Source organism: Crocodylus siamensis, chromosome 4 (assembly GCF_052110815.1).
Source record: "Crocodylus siamensis isolate JL-2025a chromosome 4, ASM5211081v1, whole genome shotgun sequence".
Lineage (NCBI taxonomy): Eukaryota > Metazoa > Chordata > Crocodylia > Crocodylidae > Crocodylus > Crocodylus siamensis.
This window is the reverse complement of record NC_143398.1, coordinates 145,845,823-145,873,803: the sequence shown is the minus strand read 5'-3', so window position 1 is coordinate 145,873,803 and position 27,981 is coordinate 145,845,823. Positions and strand designations below refer to the sequence as shown.

General features: G+C 47.9%; 2 protein-coding genes and 1 pseudogene across 2 annotated transcripts; all 3 read right to left on the bottom strand.

Annotated features, from left to right (window-relative positions):
* Positions 1-250: 250 nt before the first annotated feature.
* LOC149866726 (amine oxidase [copper-containing] 3-like) lies at positions 251-12,339 on the bottom strand. Its single transcript, XM_090044048.1, has 4 exons — positions 9,356-12,339; positions 6,757-7,042; positions 4,613-4,742; positions 251-4,097 (listed from the first exon to the last, which is right to left on the bottom strand). Exons 1-4 carry the CDS (start codon positions 10,923-10,925, stop codon positions 3,813-3,815), a joined length of 2,271 nt encoding a protein of 756 aa, XP_089900174.1. The 5' UTR covers positions 10,926-12,339; the 3' UTR covers positions 251-3,812.
* A 182-nt stretch (positions 12,340-12,521) lies between these two features.
* LOC149866725 (amine oxidase [copper-containing] 3 pseudogene) lies at positions 12,522-21,966 on the bottom strand (annotated as a pseudogene).
* Positions 21,967-22,060: 94 nt separating this feature from the next.
* LOC149866724 (amine oxidase [copper-containing] 2-like) lies at positions 22,061-27,922 on the bottom strand. The gene is made up of 2 exons (XM_090044051.1): positions 22,832-27,922; positions 22,061-22,220 (listed from the first exon to the last, which is right to left on the bottom strand). The coding sequence occupies exons 1-2, from the start codon at positions 23,576-23,578 to the stop codon at positions 22,194-22,196; spliced, it is 774 nt and encodes a 257-aa protein (XP_089900177.1). The 5' UTR covers positions 23,579-27,922; the 3' UTR covers positions 22,061-22,193.
* Between the last annotated feature and the right edge of the window lie 59 nt (positions 27,923-27,981).

The window sequence follows — 27,981 nt, the reverse complement described above, 5'->3', positions numbered from 1 at the left end:
ACTATGTGGCTGCTCAGAGTTGTTGTGCAACACCCCCCACCAACCTCCAAGCACATGGAGCTTTCTAGCATCACCCTCCAAATCAGTCCCCCTTACAACTCTTATTACATCCTCCTCTTGTGCTGCTGCTTGCAACGAATTTCCCTCCACTGCCACCCCCCGCAAGTTGCTCCCTGAATCACTGTTATGAACATGTATGATGCTCTGGGTAATTACCTTGCATTTGAGCTGGACCTTTAGACCCTGTCTCTTCTGTGTTCATCCCCCCACAGGCTCAACTGACTCCTTTAGGTAGCATATCAAGATTCCCACCCCCCCCAACTCTTCTGCAGCCTCCTCCTGTAGTTTTTCTGTGACCACAGTCTATGCAAATTTTATGGGATAAACAGCCCCAGCTGGAACCAAACTGAACTCCTTGTTAGCTAGCAGGGCAGCTGACCAGGACACTGCACAGCTGTCTTTGCCTGCTTGTCTGTAAGGCATCATGCCCATCTCTGGGGCCATCCGCAAGAAAGACCTGTGACAACTGCAGTTGCAGATCAGGGAGCAGGAAGCTGCCGGGAGAGGAATGGTGCTGCTGGAGGGTTTCTACACTAAGTGGGTGCCCCAAGAAATTGAGGTAGTGATGACACATTAATATTTATATTGTAGTGTCTTGAGGACCCAGAGAGAACCCCATGTGATGGCTTCTGCACAATCCTATATGGAAAAGTGGGCATAAAGAACCCACCTGCTCTGTACAATGGTCCCAGGGCAAAGCCATTTCAGCCAACCCCATACCTATCCCACACAGTTCGAGGGGGTGCATACACCAACCATGACAGGTCACTGATGCTGATCAGATGTGATGCATCTTGCATCCTTAGCGGACTTGGCTGTGACAGAGCTGTCCCATTGCAAGGCAGCCCCAAAGACCTCTAATTGGATCTATGGAGGCAGTTAGAAAGCCAGGTGCAGCTGCCACCCAGGTGAGTAAATTGCCCTTTTCCATCTTTGACTTCTATGTTCAGCAAATGCACCTTCTCCTTCTGGCCCCCCCTATCTGCTCATTTCCTGCCTTCCTCCACTGCAGTCTCTCCAGGTGTGTTTGAGGACATCATCTGTTTCACCATTTACCATTACCCTTCCTTTCTCCTGTTCTGGGTCAGAAAATCCAAGCCCCTTTCAGCAAGCTCCTGGGAGCAGGGCAACTCCTCAGTGCTCACTTCATGAAATGAATGGCCATGCTTCATTTCCAGTACTGCCAATGGCTCTATGGTGAAAGACAATATCCCATCTTTGGTGTTGCTTCTATAACCTGTGTATTGCAAATGGCAGTGATTTTCAACCAGGGTCCTGCAGCTTCTTAGGGTGCAGTGAGATCATTTTAAAGGTACCACAGGGTACCACTAAATATTAGCACCGTTAGATATGCAAACAGCAACTCATGAGTCACAAGACAACCCCAGAGATTTCAAATAGTTTCAAAAACATCCTGAGTTGTTGTAGTCTTTCGAGGTTCTTTGCAACAGAAGAATTGCTCTGTTATTTTTTCTATAGATTCACCCATTTCTATTTTTCAAGAAATGGGTGAAAGCTAAGAGTTGGTATTTTCTGAGGGGGACCTTGAGTCTAAAAAAGTTGAGAACTACTGGCCCTTGACAAAGTGTTGCCTGCAGTCTCTGCCTAGTAAGGAAGAGCTGGCCTTGCTGCACATCTCTAGCCTCACCTTTGAGGGTGGCTACACCTTGGGAACAGAAACTAGCAATGACTGAGGTGTTCTGGTGCCTGGAAAAAACAAAACTCTTCTTCTTACTTTAAAACCATGATAGGGCTTGTTACTCTTGCTTAAACTAGAAATGCATGATTAAAAACACCTGTGATCCTTTAGATGGGCACCAGGTAAGCAGAAAAGTCTGGCTTAAATACTTGTCCTTTGACTCAAAATTTCTGAGACGCATAGCCACAGTTTCATTGCAGGCAGAGGAGTTGGGAGAAAAGCAGAGGAAGCAGGAACAGGACCACACTTTTCTTTCTGGGGAGGTATCCCAAGCCCCTTAAAATCTTGCTCCTGCAATGAATGTCAGAGGGAGTGTCAGCACATGTCATCTCTGGAGAAGAGGCAGGGGCTCCAGTTGGCTTGGGCAAGACAAACAGGACTGGACAAAGCCTCAAGGGTGGGAACAAGGGCACAATCCCACCCTAGTCACTGGATATGGACCCACCCAGAGAACTTGCTGTCAGTCCCTGACATCCTTAGTTGTAGGACTGATGCTGCTCTGCGGTGGGGCTCTTCCCTGTCACAGTGACAATGTGGCTGTTCACAAAACCTAAGACCACCGAGGGAGCTTGGATTTCAGTCAATCCTACAGGGTCCCAGCTCATATTGACCCCAGACAGCCCCTGGGCCTGGCACTGCTTCCTCTGTAACATTTAATTTCCTTGAATCCTAAGCCTTTGCAGCCTGTCAGCCCCAGCTCCTCAAATTCATACCTTCTTGGATCTGTGATAGGAATCCCTTTCTCCTGTGACAAGTTAGAGAGCATATGCACTCCCACACCTTTTTGCACTAGTATCCTACAAGCACTGAGCCCACAGGGCATCATTATTAGCTTCTGGCCCAACTCATTCCCCCTCCTTCCTCCAGTTTGTCACTCTTCATCTTGCTCACCACAGTGACCATTCTTGGTGCTTAACTTGCACTTGTTTTTCCTGCCTCTGTCTGCTTGACAGCCCCACATGTCTTTGCATTCTCCACAGCAGCACAGGTTGTGCTTCTCTGTGCTAGGGCTTGGTCAAAGTTACAAGTTAGAGCATGTTTTTAAGATTCAGGTGTCAGCATAGGAAATGCTGCTGAGTCCCTGTGGTCCATCAACCTTTGTGGTGGCAGGCAGTAAGAAGTATGTGCAATGGTTTAGGAATAAGGCACTTCAGAAAAATTTGGACCAAGATCAAATTTAATTATTTAAACCTGAGCTAGTTATATACTGTGCTTGTAACACCGCTAGAGGAAAGAAATTCTCCCTCCATCTCCTACTTTCTCTCTCCCCTCAACATATTGGACACACACAAAACACAACCTCAACTAAGATAAGCATCTTGTTTTTAAAAAGGTAGAAAGAAGAAAACAAGACCTTTGCTTGAAAATACTGGTAAGTAACTGAGTACCAATTTCTACAGCAGTGCCCCCAGCCAGCAGCTACGGAGCCCTATGTGCAGTGCTGCAGCATTACTTTTACTTTGACAGTACTGCTATTACTGCATTTCTTCAATTCCCCAATTTCTCAAAGCTAAATCTTGGTGGGGGGGGAAGATGCATATTTTATGCAAGAAAATACAATACTAGATTTCAGCATGCTAATGTATGGAAGATTAATACAAATTCCTCTCTCAAATACCTATCTGGCAGCACACTAAGGAACTTGTTTTCCTTTAAGGATATATTTTTAAGCAATTATAACAGCAAAGTTACAATAAAAAAGCTATGTAAATTCATTAACTACATGGATTCTAAGACAGTTCTTCAGTATGAAAATAGAGCTGTTGAGCAAAGCCACCACTCTGGTACCTCTGATTCATTTCTTTACTCCATCAATGCCCTACAACCCGTTAACTCTAGAGCAGCAGTTCCCAAACTCTGACAGATTGCGCACCACCAATTTAAAACGATACAACTTTAAGTACCACTAGAAAATTTTCCAGTTCAACCTTAAATACCACCAGCAATTTTTTCCCATATAAAAGTAATTATAATAATTCTGTTAACGCGTACCACTGACAGGTTGTCTGTATACCACTGGTGGTACGCGTACCACAGATTGGGAACTGCTGCTCTAGAGTCTTGTCATATTTTGGAAGCCGCTGTAGGTGAATGGAGGAAGATTTGGTAAACAGGAGGCTGTTTTGGACAGGCATGCTATGGGATTGACTTCACATGAACCGAAGTCCTGCTCACTCGTAAAAAAGACACTGTCAGGTGAATATATGGAGGGATCTTCATCATAATAGTTGTAGGGTCTCAGAAGAAAGCCAACTGCATTCCCTACTGTCACAGTGTTGGGCACATCCTCAGCATGTGGGATGTGAAGGAAACCAATTGTTATCCATGCAACCAGGTCCTAAGGAAGGAAACAGAGTCAAGCAATTTAATTAATTCAGGAAAACATCCAGTTAGAAGCACACACTAAGAAAAACCAGGTAAAGCTACTGTGAAAAAACCTGTGCCTAGTCCTGAATCTGTGAATGCCATGTGCTGGGCTCCTGCACTACAAGGCTGGCTCAGACAGTGGAATACATTTACTGAAGATTTCCCTTAAACTTTTCCCCTTGAGGAAATGCTGGGTTGCTTCAGTGAGTTCTGCCTCACCCCATACACAACCTTTCATGAGCAACAGCCACCACAGTGAAGGGCAGGAGGCACAGGTCAGGAGGAGGGAAAGCACAGAGCTGCTTTTTCATTCTCTGAGATTATATTACTGTTGCAAAAAAACATGTCCCTATTAGGAAATGATCCCTGAGCCAGTAAGTCAGGTTTGCAGGTATTTGTCTTGTGCCCCAGCTGGTTCATGCCAATGATAAAACTCAGTCCACTGTAATACATAGCTGCAGAACAAAGAGAGAGACGCTGGTTTACCTCATTTATGATGGTTTCATTATTTATGAAATCAGCAAAGGCCACAGTGGGTGTCCAGGGGTCATTCTGGTTGTAGATGCTACTGCTGGTTGGCTCATTTTCTTTCCGTTTAGTGACAGCCAGTTTGTACCTAAAGAGCAAAGAGGAGGACAGAAACACTCATGCTTTTCAGGATTTGCCAAATCCAGCAGCTGCACAGGACACAAGGCTGCCACCTGCTCCATGATGTGGAGGACTGTGGTATGCCCATGATATTCCATCAGGTTGCAGTCATCATAAGTAACAAAATGTGAATCTGGGACACAGCCTCTAAAAGATCTTCCACTGGTGATCAAAAAGGGATGCTCTTCCATTTGTATCCCCTCCCCAGAACTAAGGGCAATGGTATTTGTGGGACTGTAGCACCTCAGCGTCCAGATGAAGTGCTCTGACTTGGGCTCTTGTGGAGATGTGGAATAAGTTCTTCAAGAGAAGGGGTGGAAACAGCATCACCCATGGTGTTCATAATTAGGCTGAGCTAAATACCTGTAACAGGGGGCCACTAACCCCTTTTACTGGAAGTAAGTGCAGCACTACGGGGGCTGGTTACAGGATACAGCTTGCAGGGAAGGAAGCTATACAGCAGTAAGCCTGTTAGCAAGAGAGACAGGTGGCAGGCAAAGGCTGTAAAGCAGCAGGCCAAAGCAACAAGCCTGCTAACAGACCTTGAGACTGGCCCTAAAGATCAGTGGTCAGGTGACCAGGAGGGGTGGAGCACAGGGCCATATAAATCTGGCTTCTGGTAAGAAACCTCAGTCTAGCCCAGATCCCCTGAAGAGAAAGAACTCTGCAGAACTGATGAGCGTGAGCATGAAAGTTCATCTACGTATAGTTCAGAACTGTTCGTTTATGTGGATTGTTAATAGTTTTGAGACCTGGTAGTCGTGGATGAGGCCACTGAAGATGTCCCAGTGATTACATTATTGAACTGGCAGGCTGCCTGAGGCCCACTGAACCATAAGCAGGCTGCCAGAGCCTCAGAAGACAGTGCAGAGGGTGTGAGAGCCCCAGAGGACAGTGCCAAGTGGAATAGGACACTTAAAGCCACATCCTGGTTATCTGAAGGTAGCCTCCCAATGTTCTCAAAAGTGGTTGCAGATGAGTGAGGCAGATGACCAGCAGAGTGACCTGTGTGCCTGAACAGTCATCAATGGGCTGCTAAAGGGCTCCAAAGTGATAGGAGAACTGAAGCCTGTAACAAAAATACCCACAGAACAGTGGTTTTCAAACTTCTTAAAACCACAGAACCACTTCATATCACATCTGCCGTGGAATCCCTACCCCTATCCTAAAGACTGGTGCAGAGCCCAGCAGCCCAGCCCAACAATGGCAGCACGCTACTTCCCGGCCAGCCTCACCATTACCTCCAGTCTCTGTGGAATCCCTGATGACCTAATGCAGAAACCCAGTTTTGTGAAACAGTTTAAAAACCAATGCCCTACAAGAAATACACTACAGGACTTCTGAGCTAGGGCAGGGAGGCACCTGTGCTAAAAGATGCCATGGGGCTTTTCCACCTCTGACTTTTTCAACATTCAGAATCTGCCCAGCACAACTTGCCCTCTGAAATTCAGCACAACTGACAGATTCAATTAGGGAAACACCAAGAGCAGAACAGAGGTAGGATGTGAGCGAGGTGAATCGGCACAGGCTGCGTGTCTGCACCTGTGGGATCAGAACTAGCACCAGAACTCCAGAGGACACTGCAGGGTACGACTCAGATACACTGACCAAGCTGTGGCCATAGTGTGAGACAGGACAAGGAGAGCAGAGGATGCTGAAAGCGGCTGTGAAACAAGAAGTGCGGGGGAAGAAATGTGTGGCAACGGGATAAAATGTGCCAATGACACAATTCATTTCAGTAGTTTCTAACCCAGGTTTGGCTTTGGCTCTAAACTCCAAGGGATTGGCAAACAGCTTTTTGCCCAACAACCAGTGATCATGAAGAGGAAATGTAATGCTCTTTTATTATATCATGAAAGAGCCCTTGTTCATATCCACTCTAGTACACTTGAGCCATGTAGCCACTAGGGCATTCGGACACCCACAGAAGTCTTAGGCATGGACATGAGCTTGGTATTAACATATAGGAAAAAGATACCTACCTCCCCCAGCTGATGGCTCTCTCCATTGTACTTGTTTCTGGCAGATGGTCCCCAGGAAAGCTAATAATCTGGAACCTGTAACCTTGCTCATGGCCCCATTTATTTTCACTGTTGGCAGCAAAATAGACGTATCTGGGCATCTTTGAGTCCAGACGGAATGCAGCCTTGTCCTCCTTGTCCAGGACTTTCTTGATGAGCCGTGGCCGCTCTATATGGTGCTCTGGGCTCCAAGGAGCCTGCACTGTCTCAAATGCCATGTCATGGGTTACCAGAGAATTTTTTGTCCCTACAAAACATAGGCAAAACCACTGAGAAATCACTTCTTGGGTCCTCATATCCCACTTCTAGACTGCATATGCTCAATAAGTCTTAGCTTATTCTCATCACCATTCCTGCATTACAGACTCTAAACAGTGTGGTGTCTGCATGGTACTGTAGCGCAAGCATCAATCACCACATATACTCCTCACACAAAGGCTTTGCTAAGGCATTGACCAAATAGGCCTCACCAGTGACTGATATATGAACTGTTTAAATAAACTCAAGCTGGAATATGCATGTAAGAGGCTGGTACAAGATAACAGAACCATATAGTGATGCCAGGAAGCGGAGTCAGATGCATCAAGCACAGGACCGCGTGGTACTTGTATGATAAAAAACGAACAGGAGCATGTAGATCAGGATGCACAAGAGGCACAGGACAGCTTGAGATAACAAGAGAATATGGTACACAGCTTCCTTGAGTCAACATGCTTTGCCTAATAATGTGGAGTGGTGTATATGAAAGAGGAACTGGGAAACTTGGAACTTTAAATTGGCACGGAGGATGAATTTGTGCTGATGCCTTGTTGCAGACAAACAAGAGCTAGGGGGAGGGAGAGCACTATGCCTGAAGACAAAGCGTTTCTGAGCCTCACCACCACCAAGCCTTTGAGGTGGTGAGGCTCAGAAGTCCTTCTTTGTTCAGGCTGTGTTCACTGTGCACTGGAGCCAAATGAGGAACATACATGCCAAAAACAACATTTACACTTCTGTAGCTACAGGCCCAGTGCTCCAATGCCACAGGGCCCTATTAAGTCCTCCCTAGCTCTTCGTCTCAGCAATCCTTGTAGCTGTGATTTGTGGGTGAACTTGTAATTTGTCATCTACAACCACGCAGATGGTTAAGTGGGTCTGAATGGGTGCGTAGACTTGGTACTAGCCTCCAGCCAAAGAATGAGTTATCCCCAAATGAGAACACTGTACTCTGGCTAATGTACATGACCCACCACATGTCATACATACAGGTTTTTCTCACCAACCATGGTTTTGAGTATCCACACTTAACATTCTATATACCATTTTGGTTACCACAGTATACAGTTTTGAGTAAGTACTGTTTTCTGTGGCTGCGCATCAGCCCATCACCTGCCATTTTTCTCATAAGCCTTTTGTCTTACCAACCACAGTTTTGCCAACCACGGGAACTTTCAGGAACCTAAGCCCAGCAGTTGACAAGGGAAACCTGTAGTTCTGCTCCTCAATTTGCAGTGATCTAGCAGAGCAGGGGAACCAGAAAAGTGTCAGGAAAAGCCAAGAATTTGAGAGCAGGAGCATGTCACAAGACTCCAATCAATCCAAGGTCTTGCAGCAAGCAAGTCTCAACCAGTAAGAAGATGAATCAGCAGAAAAGGTGTGCAAGAGACTGGGTAAACACAAAGACAAACCAGTGAGAAAGGATTTTTAGCAGAGGCACCAGAAGGTTGGTCCTAGGACAGACAGCCATGATGGTGTTAAATCACCACCAAATACCAGTTAACCCATCTGTAAGGTTTGCCTCCAGCACCAGTTCATGTCTCTAGGCTTGGCTCAGCATCCCCCATGAAGGAATGAAGCAAGACAGCATGAAGGAACTATGATGATAATCATATCCAAGAGGCTGAGACATCCTGAGGTACTGGCTCCCCATGGAGCAGACAGGGCAGATGCCTTCAAACCCTCATTCTTGGCACTACAGAGACTGCTTAGTGGCAAAACCCCACAGTGTGTAGGTGTATTACATGTAAAAGAACACTGACCCTCCCTGTCTGTGCATGTGCAGTAATTAGCACTTGCACAGAAAAAACCCAGTGTCAGAGATGGACAGTGATTTTCCAGCTCTTTCCAATTAGATCAATCAGTGTTGGCTCAAAACTAGAAAGCAAACAGCCCAAGAATCAAGGTGAAAATGCCAGGATTTTGGTACCAAGAGTTCTAGTTTTTTGTATGTCTTTTTGTCTCAGACCAGCACAGCTACAAAGTACACCCAGGAAAAAGTTGGGAAACTTCAAAGTGGGACAATTCTTGCCTGACACTTTAATAAATGAATGACATTTCCCAAGTGGTTCCTTCTGAAAGCACAGAAACACTGGAGATTAGAGCCATTGTTAGAGTCCCCATGTTCTGCCAACACAGCCAAGTAAAAAAAATCTTTCCAAGGCTCTTCCATCTATGTTGGATTGCAAATTTTGACAAATAGGAATAGCCATTTCTTTCTGCCTCAAAATCTGCAAAACTCAATTGTTTTACTCCTCGTGACAAGAGCCCAACAACAACAAATCTTATAGGGAGAGAGACCTACCACCAATATCTAGGTCCACCTTAAAATGCAGGGCATGATTATGCATGGTCCCAAGGGTGTGCTCCTCAACCCTACTTCCAAATTTAGTACCATCACCAAAGAAAAAGGAGGAACTTATGTATCCAGTGGCTTGGACTTTGACTTCAACAGCTCCATTCTGGTGGAATATAAAGTCCCAAATATAGTCATAGTTTTCAAGAGTTGAAATTGTCCTAAACACCAGAACTGAGCCGGCCAGCCCCCCGTAGTACACCTTGTTATAATGGCGTCTAACAGGGATTTCAGAATTCTCCTCAAAAATGCAGATGGAGTTTTCACGCTTCTCAGGCATGAAGGATTCAATTAAGTAGTAGCTATCCAAATACATTGCTAAGTAGGGGCAATCAACCCCTGGGACAAGTGAGAATGCAAATTTTCCAATGCTATAGCTTGCATCCAGGTATCTGGTGGACATCCCCCCTGGACTATTGGAGCCATAAATTGCAGAGGCTTCCTGGAGGCTGAGTTCATAGGCAATCCTCTCCCCCTTAAATCTAATGTCAAAGAGTCGTGGCCCTGTATTCACATCCATCCCAAAGGCAAAGCTCCAGGCCTGGAAGACAACTCGGTTGCTTCTGATGCTATAGCGAGGCCCACGAGGCTCATACTGCAAGGGCCCCAGATTCTGGTGGGGCACTCTAGGCTTCAGGGAAGAGTATCCCCCATCAGGTGGGGCTTTTTTCACTTTGTCCACCTTCACGTGGCCCTGCTTGAACTCACTCTCCAGCTGCACCATCCCCTCAAAGTATTGGCCATTATAAAATACTTTCAATACCTTCCACTGGGAGATATTCAGGCTGCTGTGATCAACCAGTACCTCCAGCCCCACAGGATGCACATAAAAGCCAGGCACATTCTGAAAGTGAAGAATCCAGGTTTTGCGATCTCCAGACTGCAATCCTCGAGGGGCCACATTGAGAGATGCCAGGTTAGTCCCATTGTAGTCAAATACCTGACTCATGAAGTTTGGTGCTTTGGGGAATTCCCTGCTCTGTAAAAAAGCATCAATCTGGTTATACTCATTGCGTAGAATCAGTCTGCAATAATATGGTAGCTTCCTTCCATACTTCAGCACTGTGATGTCCCTGTGATATGTTGGCTTCGGCAGGGGGCCCACCACATATTCTGTAACATTTGGCATTGGCTGATCTCCAAAGAAAATAGCTGCTAGTGCCTGCCGTGGGGGGCGAACTCCCCCTCGATCCAAGAACCGCAGTACCTCTGCCTTGGTGGGGAGCTGCATGCTGATGTAGTAAATGCAGTTGTCAGAGGGATTTGCATGAGAGGCATCTACCAGAGGCACTCCAAGGTTTTCCTGCAGATACCTCACCACTTGCACCATTTCTCCTGGGGTAAGATCAGCAAACACCAAGCTGTGGTCATTCTGGATGCTATGTCCTGTCTTCTGGATATGCTGGGGCCTGGTACCACAGGTGGTTAGTCTCCATTCTTTACCCAGCAACAAATAAGCTAGAATAAAATTTATTACTGCAGACAAGGCTAAGAAAACATAGGCAACTTTCAAATTCATAACCTTGAAGTGGCAAAGGCAGGTCTGTTTCTTGATGTCTCTCAGTGGGTTTTGGACTGGAACTCCCAGCTGCAAGCAGCCTGTATATCCTGCTGCTTCTCTCCTGCCCGGGTGCTTGGCATATAGCTGGTCTGGGTGTAAACATACCGTATATGATAGAAAAGGAGACCTGAAATTGGAATTGAATTAAAGGACAGATCTTTCTCTCTCAGCCAGTCCAACCTGTTCTGTTTCTCTCAGCCAGTGGTTGCATAAGCAATTAGAAATACAATATTAACACTTCAGAGAAGTCATTCATTATGACTCATCTGACAGCCACTTTTTAATCACTGGCCAATATATCTCAAGCCCAAAGGACAAATATTTCCATCTTCAGAAAACCAACCCTGTGCACCATGTAGAAAGAAAGAGAATGGGAAAGACCAAGATACCACTGATACCCGAGGCCCTGGCAATGTCAGGGAATTGCTGAGGTGAGATGTGCCCAGATGATCCAGAAGGCAAACCATACCCCAAGCTGCATAGAAAGGGAAAACCCACCAGGCCCAAGCCAGTTTGGCTAGGGGGAAATCAGCTGGCAGCTGAACCCTGCACATGAGAATGGGATACAGCAGGCAAGACACCCTAGAAGAAGCTCTATGCCTAGTGACGTGTCACAGCCGCGGCAGATCTCTGACAAGTCAGAGGAAGGCAAGCCCCCCCTTGAAGCCACAGCAAGCAGCAGAGGGAAAAAAAAAGAAAATGCTTCTTGACTGCATCAGTTGGCTTGTTCAGTGAACAGACTTGCAGCAGTGACACAAATGAGTACAACTGTGTAATTACATGGGGGTGCCTGCTTGCCTGCCTGCAAGATGCAGTGATGGAACCAAGCCTGCTGGGCTTGGGGGGTGGAAATCAGTGCCATACTGCATAGTTTCATCCTTCCCCAGCTCACCAGATTTGGAAGGGCCTGGGGACCCTCTCCCATGAACCCTGCCTTTCCTTGCTGATAAAAACCTGGGTGCATGTTGCATTAAAGCACCAAACTGTATTTCTTCCTAATTTACTTCTGGTTCACAGCCTGAGTTGCACTTTGTTCTGATGTTCAAGTGTGGGAGGGGAAGGAGGAATTAATGCCTACTTCTATTGAAAATAATTTAATTGAAACTCTGAAAGGTCTAAGCAAGCAAAAAGGTTAATCTGCCTTCCAGCTCTCTTGAAATAGGGCTGCTTAATTATATGTTAGCAAAGAAACGCTACTTATCCTCCATGTATGACACTACCTTGCCCTTTCCTGAATCACAGGATGTCCATGTGGTTCTCACATAAATGTTGATAATGCATGTATTGGACCCAATGCATGTATTGGACCCAATGCCTGGCATCTAGAAGCTGCTTGTGTATTGATTTTTTTTTCTCCTCCACTTCTTCAGTTTTTGGAAAACTCCCAGAAAAACACCAGCAGCAAGGGAGACGGAGAGAGTCCTGCCCTGTCTTTTCCCTGAATTACTTCCACTCCACTGCAGCTGTGGGTAGATCACTGGTATTAAATCCTTTGGCACAGTAGCATTATTATATGGGTTTTTCCTGAAGCAGGGGCTGAACCAGTTTGGGAAATGCTGTTCTGGGGACAAATCCAAACTGCTTCTAAGAATTCCAGTTATGCTAGGCTGTATATGCTAAGCTATAGTCAACTACAGTGCCAAAAAAGCAGTAGGGGAGAAAGGGGCCTCCTGACCACTGGATGACCCAGTAAGAAAAAAGAAATAAAGAAAATAAACATGCACTAATGAACAAAAAGACATTGAAGGAAGTACGAAAACAGCAGCTACTAATGAGTGCAGGTGTGTAAACTTGGAGGGACTTGTCCCTCACAGGTTAGGCACAGACATTACACATAAACTGGTTTAAGCCATCTGGTTTAAACCTGTAACAGAATATAAGCTCAGTGAATACAAACCAGTTTCAAAATAGCCCAAACAGGTTTGAGATAAAGCTGGTAGAATGTAGTATCAGACTTAAGTGAGTTCAAACCGGTTTATGCAATGTCTGTCCCAGACCTCTTTCTGGTTTAAGTTAAACCAGAGTCCCCCAGCAATGCTCTTTGGGCTGGGGTATCTGCTCCAGCCCGCTGCTCCCTAGCTGTTATTTCCCCCCTCTCTCCGGTAGAGGGGGCTTATCTTGCTGCTCAATCCCTGTGAGGGATGGTGATGGCAGGGTTGGCAGTGTTGGTGTTCAGGGCAGTCAGACCCTACTGTGGTCCCTTGGAGGCAGAGGGGGGAATAACCCTCCCCCTCCCTAAGGGGCCCTGCTAGCTAGGCTCTGGCTCTGCCCCCACTCCCAAAAGAGTGACGGGGAAGTGACCGTGATGGGGGCTGAAGCCCTTGTCACGGTGTCCCAGACCGTGAGCCTCTTCCCAGCAGGGGTCCACACTGTGGGCAAGGGGGAAGGGAGTTGCCACTGATGAGCGGCGGCGCTTGGGGCAATGGCCGTCTTGGAGCCCCCATGCAGTCCACAACAGCACTGACGCCTGCTCGTGGTCCCCCCGCTGAGAAGAAGCTCATGTTCCCCAGACATCAAGACAGGGGCTGCAGCCCCCATCAGGGCCCTGACCCCTTGCTGCTCCAGTGGCAGGATCGGGGCCCGATCAGGGGCTGGCCAGCAGGGCCCCTTAGGCAAGGGAGCAGGGAAGGGGGTTATCCCCCGCTCCCTCTGGTATCTGGCGGAGGGGGCAAGAGAGGATTTGCCCCACGCAGGAAGTGAATGGGGTGGCAACAGTAAGGGTGGGCAGACCCTGGTGTGGTCCCCGGGGCAGTGGGCGTAGAGGGTGAAATAACCCCCCTAAAGGTGGGGAATAACTCTCCTCCCTGCCCCCATTCCCCAGGGGCCATACCAGCTGGTGCTTGGCCGTGCCTTGGCTCTGCTGCTGCAGCAGCAAATGGGGAGTGCCAGGGAGACTCTGGCCTGAGTCTGTGCAGGTAGGACAGGGAAGGGGGGAATTAAATCCCTCTGGCCAGCTCACTTTGAGCTACTGCCAGGGGTGGCTATGCCCCCTCAGCACAGCTTCCCTGCAGCCAAGGCCTGCTCTAGCACCCCCCAGCTCCTGGCCTGAGTGAGTGCGGTCATGTGCCTGCATTTCCTCAGTCCAGAGGGAATGCATGTACAGTTGCAAACCAGTTCAGTGTAGGCAGGGTGGACTAACCTGCGAAGATTGAATCAGTTCAGGCTCCGGCTTTTTGAACGCCTGTCCCTAGCCTAGGGGAGAGTGAATAACATATGGTGTCTCTACCTGTCAAGGGCAAGCTTTGCTAAGTTGGGCTGATTGTTAATCAGATCAACTGGTGTGCCATCTGACGACAATAAACCTTTCTAAGCTTTCATTATTGAGCACATATCCGAGTTGTGTTTTCTGTGTCACCTTAGGGATCTGGAAGACAGCTTGTTAGTGTTAGCTTTCCAGACCATACAGACTTCAGCAGGCTGTATATCAAAAAGCAACAGCAACCAGATACTGTTGGAGAAAACACTCCACACACCTCAGAACAACATTTCTGAGCATAACCAGGATTGCTGTCGACTTCCAACCATCAGCATTCTCTTGAAAACAGACACCTGACCACTGATGGAGGATGCTAGATGAGCAGTCGCAAGGAATTTCCTAGCTGCCCTCTCTCCCAGTACCTGCCTGCTGGATGCATATATGCCAGTGGTCCCACACTTTGAGATTTTCAGCTTTTTCTTACTTTTCATACTCACATATAGATTTTAATGAGCTTTTCATTGCTTCCTCAAAACCATGGTTGCAGAGTACAAGGATGAGACAACACAGGTCCTCCTGCACAGACACAGAGCAAGTTCTGGGAGGAACCACACTGTGAGGCTGCCTTATCTGCTGCTTTCTATGGGGCATTGCTGTACTTCAGCAGAAGAAGAGTGCTGACAGCCTTTCTAGAGCAGCAAGCCCAGAAGCAGAATATAAAAAACTCAAGTAACCATTCTGACCCCTCCATCCTCGTCATACATTGGCCCTACTGTGCAAGAAGCCATGTCCTGGGCGACATGCTCTTCATGCCCTTCCTCCTTTTGCCAAGGGGAAACCAGAAATCAAGGATCCTCTCTAGCGAATATTCTCCACCCTTCCCCTGGCACACATTGGGGCAAGGTGGCCAGCAGTCACTTCCAGCCGTGGGGGCTCTGCATGTTACGAGGGCTCCTGTGGCAGCACATGACTAGGCTGATGTCCCTGTCCTTCTACGTGCCTTGCAGGTAGAAGTCTCAACGCTACATGAGCCAACCCTCACCATGAGCCCCTGAAAGACCTGAACCAGCAGGGAAGATGAAGCCATCAGGACTTGGTCAAAATTCATGGGAAGAGCCCTTGAATAGGAAACCATTCCCAGCCGAGACAGCATAGATGAGAACCTGTTCTGCCTCCTTTGGGGCACATGGCACATTGGATGGTGAGAACCACTCCTTGTGGTCAGCAGCACTGCTCTGGCTTACATGTCCACATCCTGCATCCCCCTCAGACCTGTGAGCCACACGGGACAGACACAGACTTCCCAGCAGGCAGGCACTGGGAAAGATTCCCCGGGCTGCAGCACCCCACACTCTCAGCCACAATACAGACTTGGGATTGGGTGCTCTTACACTGTCCTCTGCAGGCTGGGAGCAGTACTGCCTACCAAGCTGTACTGATGGTTGCTAAAGAGACTGTGGGCCAAGACAGCTCCCCTCCAGTTGCAAGCAGTGCTCAACCTCAGCTCCACAAGCTACATCTGGCCCACCATGCTGAGTCACCTGGCCTGTGCAACTCCCCACCAGTCTGGACATTTGGCAAGTAACACCAACACCACTCCCCCACTGTCAAATTTCGGAGCCTTTTGGCCAGATGGCAGTGCCAATCTAGCACTCGCAGAGCCAGAACAGGAAGCCAGATGTGCCCCAAATCCAGGCCACAGGCCAGACCCATGCCAACCCCGTCTTCAGCAAGGCTAATCAGAAAGGAATGTGAGTGCAACTAAGCCAGTTCCATTCACAAATATAAATCAGTGTTACACAGAGAGTATTGGCAAGGATGTGTGGTAGTAGTGCCCCACTCCTCCCCTCCCGTGGGACAGCCTGCTCTGGAGACAAAGCCCTGAGCACATTCCCCCAGCTTCCAGGGCCAGAACCCCATGGCTTAGTACCGGCACTTTGCTGGGCTGCAGAAGTCTGGCCAGGGCACAGGAGCTACACCAGCTGGAGCACTCAGACTAGCCTGCCCCTGCCATTGGAATTGAGGGCTGGAGCATGCAGTGACCGTCCTCCTTCTCAGCTCAAGAAGAAAGTGTTTATACCACTGCGGACCATTCCCGGGCTCACTCTTAGCTACACAGCTTAACCTGAAGGGCATAGGAGTGAGGAGTCTCTCTAAGGACAGCCAGGTCACCCCATCTATCCCAGGGTTCAATCTCCGCACAATGGCTTCTTTTGCTACAGGTTTCACCCACATGCTACTCAGGGCAAGGTCTCACTGAAAAGTCAGGTCAGACCTGAAGTACAGAAGAGCAATGGGAAGGTGTTACTCCAGAGAATGAAGAAGCACAACTAAAGTAACGCTGTTTCAAAGAACAGTTAGGGACACCCCAGTCCCATTGCCTCCCTGTTACTGGAAGCACTTTTGGGGAAGACCAGCACTGAGATTTCAGTTGGCCTGGTTTTGAAGGGAATGTAAGGAAGTGTGACTGGGAACAAGCAGTCCTCAGTTAGCAGCCTTTACACTAGAAGAAGTCAAAACATCCACAACAGTAAGATAAAAACGCTGTAGTTTTGTCCACTTTAGTAAAAAAACCCACCTGCTTAGGAAATAATATCTAGCATTTCCCCTGTAACTACTCGTCCAACACAGCCAGGTCCCCATAATGTTTATGGCTATAGAAAGTCAAGTGCTGACATCTCCAATCAGGGAGCCAAAACATACAAAAGAAAATCAGGGCAACTCTGTGATGCCAACTCCGATACGAATTCAGTGATCATTTCTTAAAGCTAGTGGCCATTTTTTGGATTTGGAGTTTGACTAACAGGAATGTTTGTCCTAAATTTCCTTCCATCCATGAAAACCTGTATTCCCGAGACTAGCATTCATAGAATCATAGAAGTTGGGTCGGAAGGGGCCTTGTAGATCTTGACCCCCCGCCTGGGCAGGAGTAAAAAAACTGGTCTCAAATGAGTCCAGCCAGGTAGCCTCTTCTTAAAGACCCCCAGGGTAGGAGCCAGCACCACTTCCCTTGGAAGTTGGTTCCAGCTCCTAGCCGCCCTGTGAAGTAGTTCTTGCGGATGTCTAATCTAAACCTACTCTCCAATAATTTGCATCCATTGTTCCTTGTCATGCCAGGGGAGCTAGGGGAAACAGTGTCTCCCCCAAACACTTCTGGTCCCCCCTAGTGAGTTTATAGACAGTCACCAGGTCCCCCCTCAGCCTTCTCTTGTGAAGGCTGAACAGGTTTAGGTTCCGCAGTCTTTCAATGTAGGGTCTGCCCTGCTGTCCCCGAATCATGCGAGTGGTCCTCCTCTGGACCCTTTCAATGTTGTCCACATCCCTCCTGAAGTGTGGAGCCCAGAACTGGACACAGTACTCCAGCTGTGGCTGACCAGCGTCACATAGAGGGGGAGGATCACCTCCCTGGCTCTACTTGAGATGCACCTGTGGATGCACGACAAGGTCTGGTTAGCCCTGCCAACCATGACCTCACATTGTCGGCCCATGTTCACCTTGGAGTCAATAATGACTCCAAGTTCCCTTTCTGCCTCCGTGCTCTCAAGAATGGAGTTTCCCATCTTATAAGTGTGCTGCTGGTTTCTAGCATGCTCACCTCACCCCAAATTTTGGTATTATCAGCGAATTTAAACAGGTTGCATTTCACCCCGCTGTCCAAATCGCTGATGATGCAGGCCCTAGGACCAAGCCCTGGGGGACTCCGCTGCCCACTTCCCCCCAGGTTGAATATGACCCGTCCACCACCACCCTCTGAGTACGGCCCTTCAGCCAATCTGCAACCCATCTGACTGTGTAGGCATCAATGCCACAGTCGCCTATTTTTTAATGAGGATGGGGTGGGAGACGGTGTCAAAGACCTTACCGAAGTCTAGAAAGACTACATCCACGGCAACACCTGCATCCATTGCCTTTGTGACCTGATCATAAAAGGCAATCAGGTTGGTCTGACATGACCTGCCCCTAATGAAACCATGCTGGTTGCCCTTGAGCATCATCCCTGAAGCCGGCATTCTCTTTGTCTCTGAAAGCACAGGAAATAGTTCTCCCTCTGGTCTAGGTTGACCGATTTGAATCAACATGCTATACAGGAGTTCCCAAATGCTAGGCTCTGACAAGCAACAGAGTACATTACCACTCCCTGTTGCCCTGAAAGGGAAGATGAGCATGCCAGAAGATTGTCCTGTATTGCACAGAATAGAAGGGAGCTACCTCAGCCTGCTGTGGGCTTCAGTTTACAAATGTAAAGGCAGGAAAGGATGACATTTTGCAAGAAGAGAAATTAACCGAGAAGATTTGCATAGAGAGATACATACCTCTAACATCCATATCCACTTTTTAGGTCATGGAATGGGTAGGTAGTGTCCCCAGTATATGTTCCCCAACCCCGTGGCCATACTTCAAGCCATCACCATAGAGAAAGGAAGAACTCATGTACCCTGTGGTTTGGACTGTGGCTTCAATAGCTCCGTTCTGGTAGAAGCGGAAGTCCCAGTCATAGTTGGCCACAGTGGCAATGAACTGAATGACCAGGGGAGACTTAGACCCCCGCAGTACCTGGACTGCAAGTTTGAGTAATGATGCCTCAGAGGAGTCTCAATGGTCAGCTCACATATACAAAGGACATTCTCCAGTTTTGCAGGGGTCATGGTCTTGGATAGGAAGTACGTGCCCAGATAGGTAGCTGATGGTAGAAAGTCAACCACGTGGACTAATGGGAAAATCTCCCAATGCCAAAGCTCCCATCTGTGTCCCAGGTCAACATCCCTCCAGCACAGTTGGACCCATAGACAGTCAAGGCATCCTGGACACCGATTTCATAGGCAACCCTCTCTCCCTTAAACCTGATGTCAAACAGCTGCATCTCTGTGTTCATGCTCATCACAAAAGCAAAGCTCCAGGCCTGGTAAAGGACATGGTTATTTTCAATGGGGTAGCAGGGACCACAGGGCTCATACTGCAAAAGGGAATGGTGCTGCGGGGGTTGTTCTGGGGATCAGAGGAAAATCCTCCATCTAGAGGGGCTTCCTGAACCTTCTCGACTGTCACATGGCCTTGCTTGAACTCATTTTCCAGCTGAGCCATAACCCCATAGTACTGGGGGTTATAGAACACTTTGCTCACTGGGACATGTCCCACCTGCTGTGATCCACCAGCACCTGCAGCCCCACCGGGTGCAAGAAGAAGTTGCTCATATTCTGGAAAAAGACAAAACAGATGTTACAATTGATGGACTGCAACCCGCACATGTTATTGTCGCTGTTGTAATCCTGTTTTAGGAAAGCCATGAAGAATGCGACCTTCTGCAGAAAGTTTTCAAACTGCTCATACTCATTGCCTAGCACTGGTCTGCGGCAGTATGGGAGCTCCTCTCCATATTTCCCCATGGTGATGTCGCAGCAAGTTGTTGGGATGGGCAGAGGACCCATCGCATACTCCGTGATGTTCGGGTCTGGTTGGTTTCCAAAGTACACCACAGCGAGTGCCTGCTATGGGGGTAACCTCCCCCTTGATCCAAGAATTGCAGCACCTCTGCCTTGGTGGGGAGCTGCACATCAATGTAGTAAATGCAGTTGTCAGAAGGGTTTGGCATCTATCAGCAGCACCCCAAGGTTTTCCTGCAGGTACCTCACCACTTGCACCATTTCTTCTGGTATAGGATCAGAGAACACCAGGCTATGGCCCTGGGGGTTTTCCTTCTGGCTGCTTGGGGGCTGGGAATCACAGATGGTTTATTTTTCTCCTTGAGTGAGCAGCACACAAACTAAAGCTAAAATGGTGGCAAGAACCAAAGCAGGAGGATGAGGAGTTTTCAGGCTCATGTTTGCTGTAGTGTTTCATTTTCTTTTTTACGTGCTTGTGTGACAAGGTATTTAGCAGAATTTGCAGATATGTTGGAATCTGACAGGACCACACTGTGAGTGCTTCTGATGGCCTCAAATGTGCAACCTCTAGCCTATCAACCATGCACCTTAGGGCCTGCACCACCCCAGCCCCGCTGCAGTGGTGAAAGCAGAGGACATCACAAGGCCTCCAGAGTCTTCCTGTTTTAGCTGCAGTTGGGTTAATTATTACAGGAAATAAGGGGAGGCTGGGGGAGGAGATCTGAGATTTGTAATAAGTAGACTGGACAGATCTTCATTGTCTGCCCTCTTATCCCTCTGCATGTTCTTCAAAGAGAAATGAGCCCAAGACTACTGGAGCTGCAGGATACCTGACACTATAAACCAGGCTAAAAGTAGGCTCTATTGCTCATTCATTCAGACCACTGTCCTGAGGCTGCCTGCAAAGCTAGGATGCAAGTATTCAGCATTAGGTGGAAAAAATTATGACAAACCTTTAAGAGGGCAATGAATTCAAGTCATGCCACAGAATTTCTGGCTTACTGTACTTGGCCTATGACATGGCTTCCCTTTGCAGACACTCCCCACACCTCTGACAGTTCAGATTTCGGTGTGGAGAGATCTTGCTTTTCAAAAGTTGTGCCCAACAAACTTACCCTGCTTACCAAGAAAGGATTTTGCTGCCTCTGGGTGAAAGACTACAGCCCAGGGATGCAGCAAGTCTGGCAGAGGAACTTAAGCAGGCCATTGAACTTTTGTGTGCTCTCAGGCCTTGACTACATGAAGGAAGTGGGTGCCAGTATGTCTGTCCACATGTAATTACAGTGGTGCAGTCATCTCCTGTAAACAAGCCATAACACCCTTACCCCATGTAACCTCTGCCTTGTGCCTGGCAGGTGCCTGCTTGGCATCACAATAACTACTACTAAAATTTAACATAAGCTAAACTCCGTCTCCTTGGTGCAGCTCCAGGAGTCAGCATGTCATTGCTGTTAACACAGAGCTGTCACTGAGATGGAGAGGAGGTGCGAGATCTGTGTCCAAGTGCCAAGCCAGCTCCAGTGCAGATGCCAAGTGTCTCTTAATTGCACCCTTTCTGCAGAGACAGATTTCACAGAAGGAACTTCAATGTTGCACCCTTCTCCCTGTATACTAACCTGGTTCCTTGGCATCTCACTGGGTTATAAATAAATGATGACATACACACAAGAAATTTGGGACCTGTCCACTGATGCAACACATACATTTCTGAGGTTTGTAGTAACATGAACAGACATTTAAAAGATAGCACCTAATTATTTCAGCCATCAGGTGGCACTCCCTGGCACAGCATGACAAACCAACCCTGAATGATGCTCCCCATCATTCTTTCCATTCAGGTGCTGCTGAATGGAAAACACAGCTGTGCTTCTAGCAGAAACAGGAGTCCACTATGACGGCTTGAAACCTGAACTACAAATGTTTCCAGAGCAGACAGGAGGCAGTAGATAGGGCTGCTCAAGCAAACTAATTCCACAACACAGGGCAGGAGCAGCATCACTTCACTTTAACACTGGAGAATCCAAGACACAGAAGGGGATTTCCTTTGAGATCTGGAGGAAGTGCCACGTTTAGAGCAAGGAAACCTTTGGCTCCAAAACTCACTTTTCAAAACTAGGCTGCCCCTCCCCTATCTGCCTAGACACCTCTGGCCAAATGCCACAGGCAGGATAGAGGCCACAAAAATGCACACATTTTCAAGCTGCCACCTTTTCCTGAGCCGACTGGTGTTGACTCCTGGGTTTTGGGATTTTGCTGGACTCACTTTGATAAGTGGACATATATATAAAAATTACAGTGGAAGACAAAGATAAGAGAATTTGAAAACGTGGGATTCTGCTGCCTGTCAGCTGGAGTTCTGTAGATTACAAGGTCACACTTTACCACTGCTCTACACATCACCAATACACTGGCAGAAATTAGAGATGGAGGCACAGAGACATACCTCATCAATCAAGACACATACCTCCAACATCCAAGTCCACTTTGTAGTTCATGGAATGGGTGTGCAGAGTCCCCAGCGTGTGTTCCCCAACCTTGTGGCCATACTCCAGACCATCACCGTAGAGAAAGGATGAACTCATGTACCCTGTGGCCTGGACTTTGGCTTCAATAGCTCCGTTCTGGTAGAAGAGGAAGTCCCAGATGTAGTCATAGTTGCCCACAGTGGCAATGGATCTAATGACCAGGGCAGAGTTAGTCAAGCCCCCATAGTACATGGAATGCAAGTTTGAGTAATGGCGCCTCAAAGGAGACTTGGAGTTCAGCTCAAACACACAGAGAGAGTTCTTATTAATTCTAGGCGTCTGTGACTGAACCAAATAAGGGACATCCAGATAGGTGGCTGAATAAGGACAATCGACACCCTGGACTAATGGGAAACTGAATCTCCCTATGCCAAAACTCCCATCCATGTACCTGATTGTCATCCCACCAGGGCAGTTGGAGCCATAGATGGACATGGCCTCCTGGACACTGATTTCATAGGCAATCCTCTCCCCCTTAAATCTGATGTTGAACAGTCGCATCCCTGTGTTCACGCTCATCCCAAAAGCAAAGCTCCAGGCCTGGTAAACGACTTCATTGTTTTCAATGTGGTAGCGTGGACCACGGGGCTCATACTGCAAAGGGAATGGTGCCGCAGGGGCTGCTCTGGGCCTCATGGAAGAAAATCCTCCATCTAGAGGGGCTTGTTGAACCTTGTCCACTGTCACATGGCCTTGCTTGAACTCATTTTCTAGCTGGGCCATATCCCCATAGTACTGGCCATTATAGAACACTTTGCTCACCCTCCACTGGGACAAGTCCAGGCTGCTGTGGTCCACCAACACCTCCAGCCCCACTGGGTGCAGGAAGAAGCCGCTCACATTCTGGAACAAGACAAACCACGTGTTGCGATCAGTAGACTGGAACCCCCGCGGGGCTGAGGTCATGGCTGCTAAATTGGTACGATCATAATTAAAAGTCTGACTCATAAAGGTTGGTGCCATGGGGAACACTGTCTCCCTTAGGAACCCTACAATCTCCTTGTACTCAACAGCTAGCATCGGTCTGCGGTAGTATGGGAGCTTCTCTCCATATTTCTCCATAGTAATGTCATGGTGAGTTGTTGGGATGGGCAGAGGGCCCACCACATACTCCGTGATGTTTGGGTCTGCTTGGTTTCCAAAGTACAGCACAGCCAGTGCCTGCCGTGGGGGGTAACTTCCCCCTCCATCCAAGAACTGCAGCACCTCTGTCTTGGCAGGGAGTTGAACATCAATGTAATAAATGAAGTTGTCAGAAGGGTTCGCTTGAGAGGCATCTACCAGTGGCACCCCAAGGTTTTCCTGTAGATACTTCACCACTTGCACCATTTCTTCTGGAGTCAAATCAGCAAACACCAGGCTGAAGCCCCTGGGCTTTTCCTTCTGGCTTCTTGGAGTCTGGGACTCGCAGCTCATTGGTTTTTCTCCTCGAGTCAGCAGCACACAAATTAAAGCTGAAATGGTGGCAAGAGCCAAAGCCAGGAGGATGAAGACAATTTTTAGGTTCATGTTTGCTGCGGTGGTGAAAGCAGAGGACGCCACGAAGTTTCCCGAGCAGCTTCCAGGGGAGGGTTCCCTGTTGTAGTATGCCTGTTTCAGCTGCAGTTGGGTTGATTATTACTGGAACTATGAAGAGAGGCTGGGGGAGGAGACCTGATGTCTGCGGTGACCAGAAAGGGCAGATCTCCACACCCTGGCTATCCAGCCTGCTGTGTATCCCTCCAAAAGCAATGCACTGAGAAAGCTCCTGGAGATGCCTGTGACTCATTTGACAAATTTCACATAATTTCTGTTGCTTTTTCTATCCACCCAACTTCCTGAGGCTGCCTGTAAAAGCTAGGATCATGCATCAAGTGGAGGAGCAGGTCAAGCATGCAACATGCTGTGAGCTGCTGTCACAGGAGAATGTCATGTCTTCACAACTTGTGGAATGTGTGTTATGTCTTAGGCTCCTTCTCTGTAAACATGCTCCCTGGCTTTGTGGTTTTGGATCCTAGGTTGAGTTCCTCTTTGTTTCACCTTTCACGTGGAAACTTTTCCTGAAAAATGCAGCAGCAGCAGCAGTTTGGCACCTATGCCCCAAAGTAATTGGGAATCAGGCTCAGGTCTTCAATCACAGCAAGTATTCAGCACTTGGTTACTGGCTGTGTCCTGCCACTACTCATTGACTTTCACCAGCCCATGCCCTCTGGTCAGACAAACTAGGATCATTAACCTTGCTGTTGGCCCTGGGCCAAGAAATCTCCTCCAAAGATTTCTGTGGGTCACAGTTTATGACTAGTTTTCTTACTAACTTTGGTCAAATAATGCACTTATTGGTCTCCCTACACCTCCCAAAAGCACCTGGCATCACAGCATAGCATTAAGGCAGGCACAGCAGACACACCACAGGATTCAGCACCCTGTCTAAGTACAGGATGTAGGTTTGTGATGATTAAGCCCCTTAGCTGACTCCTGCCTGCCTTCTAATCTGCACTGAAAAAAACAAACAAAAAAAACAACAACACACAAGCCTGAGAGGTTCCAAGGTGGAGATGCAAACAAACATTTCCAGTCCTACTGCCAGCATCACAGTTGTTTTTTTTTGGCATGGACAGACCCTTCCTACTCAAGGCAGCTGCCCTGCCATTGCCCCACCTTGCAGTCCCTGTACTTAGGAGATACCGCACTTGGAAAGAAAGCAGCATTGCCGCAGGACATGCTTCACCATCACAACCACAGCTGGCAGTTTTCAGCTCTCTGACCTAACTCTACACTTGTGAAAGTAAAAGAGGAAACATGACTCTTGTCTAGCAACAATCATTTCTCTCTCCTGGCAGCTTGGAGTCTAGTGCTATGGTGAGGGTAGGGACTACATTATCACCAGCCAACAAAAAGCCCATGAGCAGGGAATTATGTACAACTGCACAGGACACATGCATCTTCTCTGGGGTTGTTTGGTAATATGGAGACAAGCAGAAGGGAGACAATAGAGCAGGTGCCATGGAGACAGAACCTGCTCAAGAGGTGACTCTCAGGGACTTTCAAAGGGCCTCATGCAATTCTGTGGATGACCAAAAGTAGCAGAGGATTTGGGGCTGTCTTCCAAGGCTGCATGGTATGTAGACAAAGCTCTGTTAGTGTGCATGCACTTTTTTAAATGATCATGGCACTGCTTTACAGAAGCTGGAAACACCATGGCCTTTACTACCCTAACATGCAGGCACCACCTCAGAGCAAGTAGCTGGACTGCCCAAGTACAAGGGATTGGAGCTGCGTGCTGTGGGTGTTAACACGTAGATGTAATCCACAATGACATCCTTATAAACCCCAAATACATGAGTGCAAAGTTTGTGGGAAAAGACACAGCACAGGGTTTACTTCAGTGCTGCTGCTCTCCCAAGTCTATAAGCTAAGTATTTGCCCAAAGGTTGTCCCACAGACTTCTGCTGTGATATCTGCAAATATATATTTAATACCTTACACTTCTCTTAGATTTAAACTGAGGGACCTCAAAGCAAGGAAACGGCAGTTATGCCACACAGGAGACCATGTCGGAAACCTGAATCCATTTCAAACCAAGGGAAATTCCATGAAGCTGAACTGAGAACCTGAGACAGGGTGTGTACGCCAGCATCCAGTTCTTAAGAAAATTAAGTCGTCTGAGCCCTTTAAAAACTACATGGGTAAGGGACTTGGTTTTACTTCTCATCACAGAGACCATGTTGAGTACTAGAATGGAGGCTTAGAAAAAACAGCAGGTCTTACTACTACCAATACAACTTGTTTACCACTATTTTGGGAAAATATCTCTCTCATCCCACACGTCTCATCCCACAGCAGTGCTGAGCTCCTCCTGTCTGTGCTCCTGAGTGGAGAATTCATACTCCACTGAAGTTTATTTTAGGTGGTTAGTTACTTTCTGGAACAAGCTGATGCTACATCTTGTGTTGGTAAGTTACCCACCTCACCCTGCCCCTACCACCATAGGGCAGGGCAGAGTTCTCCATTAGCCCGAGCAGAGCAGACTGTTCAACACAAGCAAAAGGTCCTGCTGCAAATCATTTCTACAACTTCCAGGAACCTCAGCAACAGCCAGCTTCCCTCTGAAGAGAGGTAGCACCAGAGTGCCAGACAGCAGAGCAGGGAGTCCAATACAACAGACTGCCCTTTGCCAGCTTTTCTAGCATTACCCAGGCCCAAATACTGTTCAACTCAGACATGTCTGAAATTTTCTCCTCTCAGTAGGTCTTTCCCAGCTTTCTAAGTGTCCACATGAGAATCCTCAATTCCCATTCGTTTTCACAGAGCCACTTTTAAAAAAGGGCTACGGTCCCCCGGGGAGCAGCAATGCCTTGATGGCTGTAATGGGCAATTAAAGAAGATGACATCCTGGGTAGTCTGTGCTATTTCCCACGCATATTTATCATTTGCCAGGACACTGCCATTTCTCCAGTAGAGCACAGCAGGCTGTAAAGATGGGAAGGTAAATCTCATGAATTTGCTCTGGTCTAGACACAGAAACTCCCCCCCATTCATGGCCCAGGGGAAAGTATATTTTTGCAAAGCTGCTTTCAGAGCTAGTTTGTTTTTCCAAGGTAATGCCGACAGTCTGCTTTCCATACTGCTGAGTCAGCTCCTGTAAGCATTAATCCTTCTCAGCCACAGCTCCTGTTGCCAGCACCTGCAACCTCACAAACTCAGAGGGAATTATATTTTAATCCACAGTCCTTCCCTCTCCTTGCAAGGGGTCCTGGCTTAAGGAGGACTTCCGCCTTTCCCACACCACAGGGAGTACGGTAGCGTAGGCAGCCTCATGGGAAGCAGGAAGTATGGGCAGAGTCCCTCCAGAAGCTGTTCTGCCTATTTCCTGATGGTTTGCAAGGTCTGCATGACCATCTCCAGAACACTGATAGGAGCCTGAAGCTCAGTGCTATCCAAACCTAGCTTTTCTCTGGATGGAAAAGCAGCATCCCCTAGCGGCTGCAAAACAAATCTTCCAGTCTGTCCTCAAGCAGAGTGCTGTTCCTGCTCAAAGTCAGCCCTTCCCACCAGCAAGACAGAGATACCTGGTTAAGTCACTTATTAAGTTTGAAGAACACTGTCTTAAATTGGTCCCTTCTCACGACCTTTGTGCTTACCCAAGCATAAACCCCAGGAAACATGCAGGCTCTGTTCATTAAGGTGGGAGCCCAGGTTCCAGGCTCTGTGGCAGGGAGCTCAGGAGAAGATTTCAGTCTTCTCTAAACAGAGTTCAAGCTTCATTGGGGTGAAGGGGAAAAGGAGGAACTTGGAAAATCCCGACAAAGGACCATACACTTGGATTAACACTGGGAAACAAGTCTCCCCTCACAAGGATAGGGCTGTTAGACATTCATAGGCAACTACAGCTTGGAGACAGTAACTGAACGACAGGAGAGCAAGGATTGCGGATCCACACCATGGCTTCAGCCCACTCGGGGCCACTGCTATACAGCCAAAGAGCTCCACCTGAAAGGACACCAGCGTCCCCTTAGCTTCAGACTTGTGAAAGGGCCAGAAGGGGCATGTAGCACAGCTCCTGCAACTACATATGCAGGGCACCCCTGGCAGCCAATGGTTGGCCCCTCCACTGAGACTCACAATTTCACTATGAACATGCGCTCAGGAAAGCAGGGCAGACAGCATGGAACATTTGCCTAGAGGTGGAAGGCTATTATTCACACCACTGGCACACAGCTTGCCAGCCCCTCACATCCACTGCAGACTGCTCCAGAGGGACACAGAACAAAGTCACCCCATTCACTTGGATGGGTGTGTCAGACTTTAAGCCCTGGAACCACTGTGAAGGATATTACAGAAATGGGACCCCAATGAAGTAGTAAACACAAAAACACAGTCAAGGAAAAGAAGTTAGACCTGGGACACGGATGGAATGAGCAGACACAACAAAG